The sequence below is a fragment of the Leptodactylus fuscus genome, chromosome 1 (assembly GCF_031893055.1).
Source record: "Leptodactylus fuscus isolate aLepFus1 chromosome 1, aLepFus1.hap2, whole genome shotgun sequence".
In the NCBI taxonomy this organism is placed as follows: domain Eukaryota; kingdom Metazoa; phylum Chordata; class Amphibia; order Anura; family Leptodactylidae; genus Leptodactylus; species Leptodactylus fuscus.
Genome location: NC_134265.1, coordinates 212541954 through 212555225, shown reverse-complemented (window position 1 = coordinate 212555225; position 13272 = coordinate 212541954). Strand labels below are relative to the sequence as shown.

At 41.2% G+C, this 13272-nt stretch overlaps 1 protein-coding gene across 1 annotated transcript in view; it reads right to left on the bottom strand.

Annotated features, from left to right (window-relative positions):
- The window catches only part of ADGRL3 (adhesion G protein-coupled receptor L3), an 877296-nt gene that overhangs the window by 95855 nt on the left and 768169 nt on the right, over positions 1 to 13272 (bottom strand). The window contains exon 24 of the mRNA XM_075282777.1: positions 2139 to 2267. Coding sequence (XP_075138878.1) covers positions 2139 to 2267 — 129 coding nt within the window. The remainder of the gene's footprint in view (positions 1 to 2138; positions 2268 to 13272) is intronic.

The window sequence follows — 13272 nt, the reverse complement described above, 5'->3', positions numbered from 1 at the left end:
TTTTCATTGACAGCACACTGACCCATTCATTTCTATGGGCCCATACACATGACCGTCAATTTCACGGTCACGTGTGCGGGTCAACAGTCCGAGCTACAAAATATGGAACAGATCCTATGCCTGTTCTATTTTGATGCCCTGTTTCCGTGGCTCCTATTCATTTAATGAAAGTGGCTGCGGAAGTACGTCCGGTGCATGGGCAGCACACGGGTCGCATCCACGTGTCCCTTGAAAGCCAACAGTGCCTTTAATTCAATGCCACGGAAAAGCACATGGTCGTGTGCAGCTGGCCTGAATGCGTGAGGTCTGTGGTATTCACAGACATCACCTCACCCTGCTGATTTGCGGGTGGTATGCAGTCAGTGGTTGATCTGCTTTTCATATCTTTTCACAGATCAACTTTTTTTCGTTTCATTTTATATACCTTGTATGCCTTCTTCTCTGTGAAAAACAGATGACACAACATGGATGGACATTTTTCATGGATTCATAGACTTTCATTGGGGTGACGCATACGTGTATCAGTCAAAAACAGGACATGATTTTGGGGGGGGGGGGGTTTTGTGGACCTATAATCCACAAAAAAACATTGAATGAATCTGAATAAACACAATAAAATGAATGAGTATGTCGAATCTGCAAAAAATGTGGCTACCAAACGTACGTAAAATGTGGACATATGTATAAGGCCTTAAATGTAAGTCAAAATTTTTGCCTGAACTAGTATTACTGTTCATTAAGCAATATAAGTTAGTGCTTTGGCCACTGTTTTGCATCAGCGTTTGTAAACTGAAATGAGAAGTGCGTCAAAAGTGCAAATATTTCCTTTGCACCTTATACTTTTTAGCATTTACTCCAGTTTTTGTTTTACGAACATTGATGGCACACTATAGGGCAATGCCTATTTTTTGTGACTGAGAGAAGACCACCATATTGAGCGATATGCCTGAAATGAATTCCAAAAGATTTGGACTCTCTTCAGTCTGAATTTTTTTGTAAAATTTAGACTAAAATTCAATTTGTGATGAATGGATTTGATTATCTCTAAGGCCCGGTTCACATTTGCATTCAGGTTTGCGTTCAGGGTGTCTGCTTGGGGAAAACTATACACATAAAAAATCACTTACCTAAGGAAAGTGTAATTTCCGCTCGGTTTTCGCACAAAACATGCATAGAGAAAAGTCCTGCACGGACCCAATTATAGCCTATGGGGTTCGCTTTTTTATGTGTATAGGTTTTCATTCAGGAGGTCCCCAAGCAGATTTCCGAAATGCAGATGTGAACAGGGCCTAACCCTGATGCAAAACACTGACTTGTGTATTAGGTCTTAACTGTAATAAACTAAGGGTTGGTTCACATTTGCTTTTGTATTCCGTCCATAGAGAGCCCGCATGGAGACCCCCCCCCCTTACGGAATACAAACACAATTGCAAGCGCTGTGCTGTCAATGCGCAAGGACCCCATAGACTATAATGGGGTCCGTGTGCTTGCCACGCACTGCCCGCACGTATCATGCAGACATGATTCCTGCAGGCAATGCACGGCAAGCACACGGATCCCATTATAGTCTATGGGGTCCGTGCGCTTTAAGAGCACAGCGCTTGCAATTGCATTTGTATTCTGTTCGGGGGGTCTCCATGCGGACTCTCCACAGACGGATATGAAAGCAAATGTGAACGAGGGGTCAACAACAGAAGATAAATCCAATAGCATTGGATACAGCTGGTAAATGCCAACACAGCTAATTTGTATTAAGAACACACAAATTCCTGCAAGAAAATGAATGATAATCTTTGCAAAACTATCACAAAAGAATTAAAACATTACGGTGATCGTAATGGAAGTAATAGCAGATTATAAATTTTTCACTAGTATTTAAAAAACAAGTCTGTGCAATAAACAACTATGGCATTGAACAAAAGGCAGTAAAATGTGTTATTCCAGCTATTAAACTAATTGTAAACCTACAGTGCACAATATTAATTGTTACATATGCCTTAATAGTAAGCACTACCTACTATAACAGCATGAAGATGTAAAAAAAGAAAAAAAAAAAACCTCTGAAATTTAAGTCTGTCTATTAGAAAGGTATACAGAGGGACGTTTAATGGAAAAGGTTAAGAGAAACTCAAGCACACCTTGTAATTTGTATATGCTTACAGAAGGGTTGTTATAGACAGCCAATTCCCCGAGCAATGTATTATAGGGATTGTTAGCTCCACGAGGACGAAGCAGAGCATTGGTAATAAGATGGTTAGCCATGGCTCCTGGAATAACCCAATAAAGAGACAAAAAAAGAGTCAATCAGGAATATGTACCAAAAATAGCATGTTAACATTAGTGAACGAGCGCAAGAAAAAAAAATCTATTTAAAGGGGCAGCTGGCAAAATAAATAAACTAAAGACAAGCTGACAATTAGAATACAATTATAGAATATAAAGTCAAAACTGAACATACATTGTCATAAAATAAGCAGCACCTTGTAAAGCGTACAGTGTATTCCAATTCTCATAAGATTTTCATGTTAAGGTCATATCATGTTTTTATAATATATGATGAATATGAATGAATATGATGAATATGTCTGTATAGCACAGCATACTATAAAGCGCTCAAAATGTAATATTGTGCAGCAGAGGTGTAGCTGGGTGGACAGTAGGGTACATGTGTCAGCTACATTAAGGCAAAAGCCCCACATAGTACCCCCTAGCAAAGAAAAACTGCGGCGAATCACATTGTTGTATTTCCTGCAGTGATTTGTATACAAAACGCGTACTTTGTGTTTCAATTATACCTATAGGGAAACTGCTGGTGTTTCAGTAAGTTTATTGACATGCTGCACTTTCCAAAACTGCAACCGTTTTGGAGATTTCAGAGTGTGCTCTGTGTGTATTTTCCTGCAAAGTAGGGATGGGATTCACTTTGTTGTGGTTGTAAAATGCTGCATTTTTTTTTGCCGCGTTTTTGCCGCAGTTTACACTGTGTAGGGCCCCGGCCTAAGGAAGGAGGGCACTGATATTGCCCCTATCAGTTTCATATTTGCCCTAAGAGGCGTTTTTTGGAGCGGATTCCCGGGGTTCACACGGGGTATTTTGGACTGGAACCTGAGGCAGAGGCCACCTCAGGTTCCGATCCAAAATAGGGGTAGCCAATGAATGGGCCTAGTTGGAGGAGGAAGTGTCTTCAGGCTGAATCGCGAGGCGAATCGAGCTGAAGAATGAGCATCTCGCTTCTTTTTTCCAGGAGCCAGAAAAAAAACTTGACCGGCTCCCATTGATTTCAATGGGAGCCATCTTTTTGGTCAGGATTTTGAGGCGAATACGGCCTCAAAATCCTGACCAAAAAGCTCAGTATGAACTTACCCTTTGGGGTGAACTTACCCTTAGATGGGTAGCCGCGACTGCACTGGCTTCCAGTCATGCACTCTACTCCGTATTAGGCCCAATGAATGGGCCTAGTCGGGAGGAAGGAGTGTCTTTAGGCTTAATCGTGAGGCGAAACGGCCTGAAGAATGAGCATCTTGCTTCTTTTTCAGTAAAAGCACCTGAGCGGCTCCCATTGATTTCAATGGGAGCCATATTTTTGATCAGGATTTTGAGGCGAATATGGCCTCAAAATCCTGATCAAAATACTTCCTGTGAACTTACCCGTAGAGTGCTAAGCCTGAAGGTACCACATTGCAAAGAGAAAGCATACTTAGCCTAACACCCCATGTAGCAGGCTGCAGCCAAAAAGTGCTGCAGGAAATACTGCGTTGGAAACACATTACGGTTTTTCCACATGGCGTTTAACACTTAAAGTGAAATCCCATCTGCAGAGCTTTCCTCTGTGTACTCTCTGCTTCCATTATACATAAATATATATTATACCTACAGTTGTGCTAAAACGTTTGCATACCCCAGCAGATTTTTCATTTTTTTTGGCCTTTTTTTCCAGAGAATATGAATGATAACACAAAAACTTTTTCTCCACTCATGGTTAGTGGTTGGCAGAAGCCATTTATTGTCAAACTTCTGTGTTTCCTCTTTTTAACTCATAATGACAACCAAAAACATCAAAATGACAATGTTCAAAAGTTCACATATCCTGGTGATTATGGCCTGATAACATGCCCAGAAGTTGACACAGTTGTCTATGAATCTACAGGAAAAAGTAGTTGAACTGTATAAGGCTAAGGCCCCAGCTTCTTTTGCTGCAGATTTTGCAGTGTTTTTTTGAGCCAAAGCCATGAGTGGATTGAGCAAAAGGGAGAAGTATAAGAGCTTCCTATGTTCCATTCCTTTTGTTGCCATTCGAAAAAAATGCAGCAAAATCTGCAACTAAAGAAGCTGCGTTTCTGCAACGTGGGGCCTTAGCCTAAAACAGGAAAGGGTAACAAAAAGATGTCCAAGGAATTAATAATGCCAGTCAGCAGTGTTCAAACTATGATTAACAAATGGAAACTCCAGGGCTCTGTAAAAAACAAACCACGGTCAGGTAGACCAACCGGGATTTTGGTCACAACTGCCTGGAAAATTGTTTGGGATGCCAAAAAAAAAAACACACATAACATCAGCTTAAATACAGGACTCTCTGAAAACTATCAGTGTGGCTGTTTCAAGATGCACAATTTTCCATTCACACTGAGTTTTTTTGGCGAGGATTTTGGCGAGGAAAAAATCTGCTTCAGGAATTAGGAAATGTTTTTTTCTTCCAGCACAGTGTAAGGACTTTGAAAAAACTGCTAGCGGTTTTTCCACACAGTTTTTGCAAGTTCCACATGGATTTTCCGCCTCCCATTGATTGCATTGATTTATGCAGGCGGAATACTCCTGAAGGAAGCTTTTTTTCTGCTAGTTTCTTCCACCTGGATTCTGAAACAGATTCACCGCTAAAATCCTTGCCAAAAAGAAATACATGTGAATGGACCCTAAGGAGGCACTTGAAGAAAAATGGACTGCATGGTCGAGTTGCCAGAAGAAAGCCACTACTGCACAAATGCTACAAAGAATCTGACCTTCAATGCACTAAATGCAGCATCCTGGAAAAGCTGTTTTCTTGTGTTTGTCTTTTGTGCCTCCAGGTTATGTTGGTGTGTCCCGTCTTATATGTTCTATGTTACATGTACTGCATCCATGTTATTTTCCCCCCTTTGCAGTTCAAACTGCTGACTTGGTTCAGCCCTGGCCAATCACAGGCCACTGGACAGGGTTGTGAGGAGATATAGTCTCCTAGGTGGCAGTTGAGTGTCAGTCTGGAGTTTGCATCCATCCTGCACAGCTCAGAGTTTGGCAGGCCTGACCTGTGTGAGAGAGAGCCAAGACTGGACTCCAACTGTCACCAGTATAGCCTCTAGAAGAAATATTTATCGCCCCAGGCTCATCTAGAGACAACCCTGAGACAGGGAATACTCTTCAGCATCTCTGAGAGACATGTGCAAGCTGTGCCAGGAGGAGGAACGGAGGAACTGACAGGAGGTGCGCAATCAGGCCTAGATTTCAGGTAACCAGATTCCTGTCAGCAACTCCTTACCCTTCTAGAATCCCCATCTCACTAAAGAGGGAGTAGCACGAGAGGAGGAGTGGTGGAGGACTTTTATTTAACATCTCTGGACAGCCTCCTATGAACAAGGCAGTGGGCCTGAACTGCAATAGATACCCCCACTTGCAAAGTTGCTGGTTCTGCCAGCTGGTTACAGTTGTAAATAAACAGTTTCTTGGTTCACTGCAACTCTGAATTCCCTGAGTCGTTTTGCCTGCATTACCATGAGAGCTCTCCTGAACAAGACCACACTGGGGCACTGAGTAGAGAGGTCCCCTCTCCAACTAGGGGTGCCCCGGGGGTATCAAGGCCACTACCATCACCACCAGGTAGTGCTGCAAGACCACCTTTGACTGTGTACAGCCCCGCTTTTGGAATTGGAGTGTGTGAGGAGCGTCCACGGCCTAGCAGGTGGCACAGCGAGTGTCATCTTGACTCTCACATTCTGGTCTCCTCCGCTGGGTTGCTGCACAAACAGCACAGAAACAAGCCTCAAAACTTCTGGAACAAGGTAATTTAGAGTGATAAGACAAAAATCAAACTTTTTGGCCACAACCATAAACATTACATTTGGAGAGGTGTCAACAAGGCCTATGATGATAGGAACACCATTCTTACTGTAAAGCACAGAGGTAAATCACACATGATGTGGGGATGTGTGAGCTTCAAAGGCACAGGAAACTTGGTCAGATTTGGATAAAAGATGAATGCAGCACATAATCAGCAAATACTGGAGGCAAATTTTCACTCATCAGCCAGGAAGCTGCGCATGGGATGTACTTGGATGTTCCAACATGACAACGATCCAAAACACAAGGCCAAGTCGACCTGTCATTGGCTACAGCAGAAAAAAGAGAAGGTTCTGAAGTGGCCATCTCAGTCTCCTGACCTCAATATCATTGAGCCACTCTGGGGAGATCTCAAGTGCGCAGTACATGCAAGACAGCCCAGAAATTTACAGGAATAAGAGACTTTCTGACAAGAACAATGGGCAGTTTTACCATCTGAGAAAATAAGAAGCCTCATCCACAACTACCACAAAAGACTTCAAGCTGTCATTGATGTTAGAGGGGGCAATACACGGTATTAAGAACTGGGGTATGTGAACTTTTGAACAGGGTCATTTTGATGTTTCTGGTTGTCATTATGATTTAAAAAGAGAAAACACAGAAATTTGACAATAAACAACTTCAACCTCCACTAACCATAAATGGAGAAAAAGTTTTTGTGTTATCAATCATATTCTCTGAAAAAAGGGCCAAAGGCCACAAGAAAGTGGCCACTTACTTACTGTGTAAGCGGTCATTTTTCTTGTGGCTGCAGGCATGCGCTGTCGGCTCTGCCCGAGGCCTAGAAGTTTGAACCCAGCTCCGGAAGAAGACAGAGATTTCTACCGAACGGTGGCATGGAGAAGACAGCTAAAGGTAGGAGAAGAATAGCCTTTCCTAAAGCTATTCCTACGTGTGATCGACAAAAAAATTCATTGTAATGATGGAATCCCTTTAAAGGGATTCTACCATTAAAAAACTTTTTTTTTCTGTGGATAACACGTCGGAATAGCCTTTAGAAAGGCTCATCTCTTACCTTTAGATGGGATCTCCGCTGCGCTGTTCCTTAGTAATACCAGTTTTTACCGGTATGTAAATTAGTTCTCTGCCAGCAATGGGGGCGGGCCCCAGCGCTGAAAATGCGATGGGGGCGTGTCCACGACTTCCAGAGAACAGGATTCTGCACCGCCTCTATCTTCTGCTGGATCCTCCCCTTCTTTCTTCAGCAGCGTCACCTCTGTTGGCTCTTACACTAGTAGAGTCGGCGCATGCTAAACGGTATTAAACAGTATTACTAAGGAACGGCGCGGCGGAGATCCCATCTAAAGGTAGGAGACGAATAGCCTTTCTAAAGGCTATTCTGACGTGTTATCCACAGAAAAAAAGATTTTTAATGGTAGAATCCCTTTAACCACCAACTTTTCCGTAGGTATAATTGACATGCTCTGATTTGCAAAAATACTCGCTTTTTCTAATCCCATTAATTCTGCTGTAGATTATTTTCTGTAGTATATGGATGGTATTAGTCCATACCTGCCAAAGGGACATTAGGGGCCCCTGATTTTTTTTTTTTTCAATAGGCCATTACCTGCTGGAGTAACCCCAGCTGGTAACGAGTCCTATTTACATATCGAGGAGCGGGGATTGGTAAATGAGGCTGCAGTCCTGCGAACCCCACAAACACTGCTATCATTATACTCTGGACTCTGGGGTCTTTTTTAACCCCAGAATATAACAATCGGAGGCCCAGGGGAGGTGAGGGAACATAAACACTGTCACTTACTTTCCTGCGCTCCAGAAGTCTGCTTGTCTGTTTGGTGACATACCAGATGTCATGTTGGCCAGGCCTGCATCATTATGTGTCTCGATGCAGGCCTGGCTCACGTAACATCTGTACCAACATTGAAGATGGCCGAAATCAGGGGGAAGTGCTCCGGATACACAGAGAGGTAAGTAACTTTGTTTTTTATGTTTGTATTCTCCCCATGGTCTCTGATCATTATACTCTGAGATATAAAAAGAGCACAGAGTATAATATTTGGCCATCAGTGGTCCACAATGGGGCATGATACTGTGTGAAGGGGCCACTATGGGGTATAATAGTGTGTTCAGGGGCCACTATGGGGCATAACAGTGTTTGCAGGGGTCCACTATGGGGTATAATAGTATATTCAGGAATACGGCTTGTGTATGTGGGGCACGGAAGGGGTCGGCCAGGGTGAGGGGAAGGGGGCCCTTGTTGAATGTTCACTTTATAACCCAGCCATTCCTGGTTATGCTACTGCTTCTCACACAATATTGATAATATAAAACAACCTAAAATCCTGCAGTTTTCATTCCTACAGCTTATAATAGTCTTAAAAGACTTATAATACTTTGAAACTTCTAATTATCTAGGAGATTATAGTTTCTATAAAATAAATAAATAAAATATAAATATGTATATAGATAGATAGATAGATAGATAGATAGATAGACAGACAGACACGGATAACTGTGGATATACTGTGTATTATCCTGTATCTGTATCCTGTATCTGTACTATGCTGCTGTAACATACTGAAATTTCCCCACTGTCCATTAAAGGATTATCTTATCTTATCTTATAAGCTAAAGGGTGATAATGATTTGAACTTTTGCCTTGATAGACAATCATCTTGGCTATGTCATACAACAATTTGACTTGCAACTATTTAGCATATGATTAGTTATGCAGATTCTTGTCATATAACTGCATTGTTACTGTTTGCTCCTAAACATTTAAGTTTTAATATAGAGATGAACGAGTAGTATTTGATCGAGTAGGTATTTGATCGAATACTACGGTATTCGAAATACTCGTACTCGATCGAATACTACTCGCTATTCGAATGGAAAAATTTGATGCAGGACTAGTGTTGATTGGCCGAATGCTATAAAGTCGGTCAATCAATGCTGGTTCTTCTCCTACCTTTAGAAGTCTTCTCCGCGCAGCATCCCCGCGGCGTCTTCCGGCTCTAAATTCACTCTGCCAGGCATTGACTGTAAGCGGCCATTTTCTTATAGTGCGAGCATGCGCAGTCGGCTCTGCCCAGGCCCGATGCCTGGCAGAGTGAATTCAGAGCCAGAAGACGCCGCGGGGACGCTGCACGGAGAAGACTTCTTGGAGGATCCAGCCTGACCCTCACTCGTGGACTTGGTAAGTTCAATTTGATCGAATGCTGCCTACCCCTGAAACAAGCATTTTTCCCCCATAGACTATAATAGGATTCGATATTCGATTCGAGTAGTCGAATATTGAGGGGCTACTCGAAACGAATATCGAACATTTTACTGTTCGATCATCTCTATTTTAATATTAAATTATTTTGGTAGAAAACATTGTCAAAAGACAGGATCACCATAAAATTTTATATTTTATTAGAATATAAATAGAAACACAAAATATGCACACATATAACAGACTGAGGGAGGCACAAATTATAAAAATTATTATGAATATAATCATATGCTAAGTTTGTGTAAAATAATATAACAAGGGGAGAAACACTTCTCCCAACAATGGTGAAGAAAACAAACAGGTGCTGAATAATGCTATGATGAGAACGTGTTAGCTAGCAAATGTGCACAGCAAAACACTTAATGTGAAGAAAAACTAAGCACAGGATTATAACATAAAAAATAATAATAGTGTAAACAATGTGCCTACCCACAATACTGGTGCGCCCGACGCGCATTTCGCCACGCACTTGCGTTCCCTGACGAATCCAGTGTGTGGCGAAACGCGCGTCGGGCATTTATTAACTGCTAAATGACAACAGGTTAATCAAGAAAAATTGCTCCTCCACAAGGAGATACACTTTGGATCTCCTTACAGCTGTTGCCTATACTGTATATGGACAGTATGCCCATGGGAGGCAGGAGCTATAGGAGTCCATGTCCAGGCCTGAACATCATGGACGAGTTTAATCCAGTAAACACATGGACCAAGTTTCACGAATGAATGCGGGGTAAGAATATCCTTGATAAGCACTGAATGGATGCTAAAATGTTAAAAAACCATACTCTGTTTAGAAAAGCTGCTTAATTTGTGTCACAAAAGCAATTACAATAACAATTATCCAATCCATATTAAAAATTAGGTTTAGTTGTTTGCAAAAGAACACCTACAATCAAACAAGAATAACTTAAATAGCTTAAGCATAATTTAAACACAATTAATATAACAAGTGGTTTCTCTATATTCAATATAATATAATGTAATAGCACGTATTTGCTGTCTCAAGCGCTAATAGATTAATCAATGGCTTCATTAGTTGCAACAAGTGAATTTGAGATAAAGTTCAACTCAAATTGGACAGACTAGGGCTTTGTTGGTTTCACTAAATCAAGAAATTGTTCCAAAAAGTGAAGAGATTAGTGCCATACACCAGCAATAAAAGGATACAAAAGTATATCAGAGGCACCAAATGTTTCTAGATACACACTTTGCAAGTTTAAGGTCAAAGGAGCACTGGCTATACTACCTGAATATGTTAATAAGAGGAAGCTGCAGTATCACCAATTAACAGCAGATTCCTGAGCAAGCACTTGGTTAAAAACTTTAAAGATAATGCAAAAAGCAAGATTGGATGGCAACAGGCAGTAAGAGTTCACTTTGAACAGTAAGGCATATATGGAATACTGATCGTCTTCCTGCCCCAACTGCAAGATCCGAAAAGCACAAGAAAAGTTAGCTTCAAAACCATAAAAATAAGCCACAAAATATTTGTACTATGGAATGATGAAACAAAACTCCCCGAACGCAGATGTGAACGAAGGCTTACATTGTTGTATTTAACCATCACTGGTCATTCACGAGGGCTCCTCAACAACATTACAGATAACAAGTTGGTCTAAGCCTTTTTCCACCCTCTGGTATGCCACACAATCAATGACACCAGCAAGATCCTTTTTGTGCCTTTATGCATTCTGTGAGTTGCACCGGAGTGTCTTCTCTGCAGCAAGGTGAATCATCTGATGGTCACTGTAGCTTCATCATTTTGAACAAGTCATCTTTTATGCTCTGTTTGCTTGTCGCAGTTGACACTATTATTTAGATTTCAGGTTAAGTAATGGCAATTTAAAAAAATAAATAAATAAGGATGATTCCAGCCCCTATAATTTATTGCTATGAGTTATACTATGGTCATACGAATTATTACCTGACATAGCTTCTACAGACCTGATCTGATGAATGGTTTATCACCTCCAGTAATAGACACCAGTGTACATCAGTATACCTTACCTTTGTAGTTAATCTGGCTGCTTGGTACATGTCTATCAGTTTTATAAGTTCTGGTCAGCTGATGAGTGTGGGGAGGATTGGCTCATCTTGCGACCAGGACTGTTATGGACATATGGACGGCATGAATAGGGGATCAGTGCTCATGGAGAGGTCCCAGTCAGCCCGTACACCGAAACTGCAACCTCCCCCTGTGTACCTCTGGAATATAACATCTCACGATATTGCACTTTGATACAGATTACAACTCTGAGACACACTGCTGTTATATGACAATAATTCAGTCGATTTAATTTCTCATCCAGCAGCACGATCTCTATGTTCTAGCTCTGGATTGTCCTTCATAGACAAAGTTGATGATCACTGTCTCAGTTTTACATTTCCTCCAATCACTAATATTGCTTGAGGGTTTCCTAGGAACTTTTAAACGATTTATCAATGTCTCGCCCCGAGCTGAAGGCTGATGTTAGAGCTGTGGAATGGGTGTGTGGTTTCACACGTCCTTAACTCGGATTCGCCACCGCAGCTATTAGTCATGCTCTTGGAAGTGTCTTTTGAGCTATATAGCTTCAGCTGATCGGTGGTGGCATTATGGTCAGTCATATGCAGACATTGAGGCATGTCACTTGATGGTGGCCAGCTCCATTGCCTGCATAGCTGTTACTTTGCCATACATAATAAACCCCTTATGAAGTGCTATAACCAGCACAGAAACACATAGGGAGTGTTGCATGTTACACAGGGTCCAGAATGTCATCTGTTAAGAGGAGGGGAAGGGAACGTACAGCTCTACAGCTGTTGCAAAACTACAACTCCCAGCATGCATATTTGCTCTACTGTTCTTGGAACTCCCATGGAAGTGAATCGTGCATGCTGGGAGTTGTAGTTTTACAGCAGCTGGAGAGCCGAAGGTTCCCTACCCCTGGTTTAGAGCAACAGCTCATTTAGACAACGCCCCAGCCTAAGAATGGTCACACTAATCAGGTCTTTGCATCACTGTAGTATGGTGAAGCAAGACATTAAGTGCAGCCATCCAGAAAAATAAGGCTATTACCAGTGCGCTGAGAGATATATTTAGGCATTTTAAAGCAGGTGTTTGGACTGAGTTAGCATTGTTATTCATGGCTTTGTTTGTTAGCTATGCAGGACACTAACAAATAAAAACATTGTATTTCAGCACCTATTTAGCTCTGTGCAGCTATTTAATAGTAGTCTACTCTATTCTTTTTTATTGTTTATTTAAGGTAACAAACATCACATGCATCAAGTTAAGTAATTTTGTAGTCTCATCATAGTGATCTAAAAAAAATAAATGTTTTAGTTGTTCTTTCCTTTGATTTTTGACACCTTTGAACAACCTAACAATAATATAGTTTCAATTATTATTATTTGTTAAAGGGGTTTAATGTTATTTGAAACCTTTAACAACCATGTAGATAAACCATATGCACAGTACCAATGACTTCACCCACCTCTTATATGCTCTCTTTTTCACAATTTGCACCCCAATAGCACCATGGAAAACCATTAACATGAATAAAAAATAAGCATCTTGATTGATCTTGCCGTGCATTCTGTGGCTCAAGACTCCCTGCTGATTATGCCCGCAACGGAATGACAATTGGAATGCCATCACAGCTAGAGTGTGCCTGAATATACGGCGGCAGAAAATGCTTTTGCTTACACTGTGTGTAACCCTTACAGACCATTATTCTTATCAGAAATCATTCATGTCTCTTCATTTTCTGAAGTATGACCCTAAGTGTTTATATAATTCATGTTGCAATTGTCCCTGCTGCTGTCAATTTTGGTCACCTCCTCAAAGGGCTTCAGAAGCCAACACACCTTTTTCTTCTTAAGCATCCAATATCAGATTTATCAGATATAAAAATAAAAAATATCAGATTTAAAAATAACAAATTGTTCCTGTTGCTTTTTTC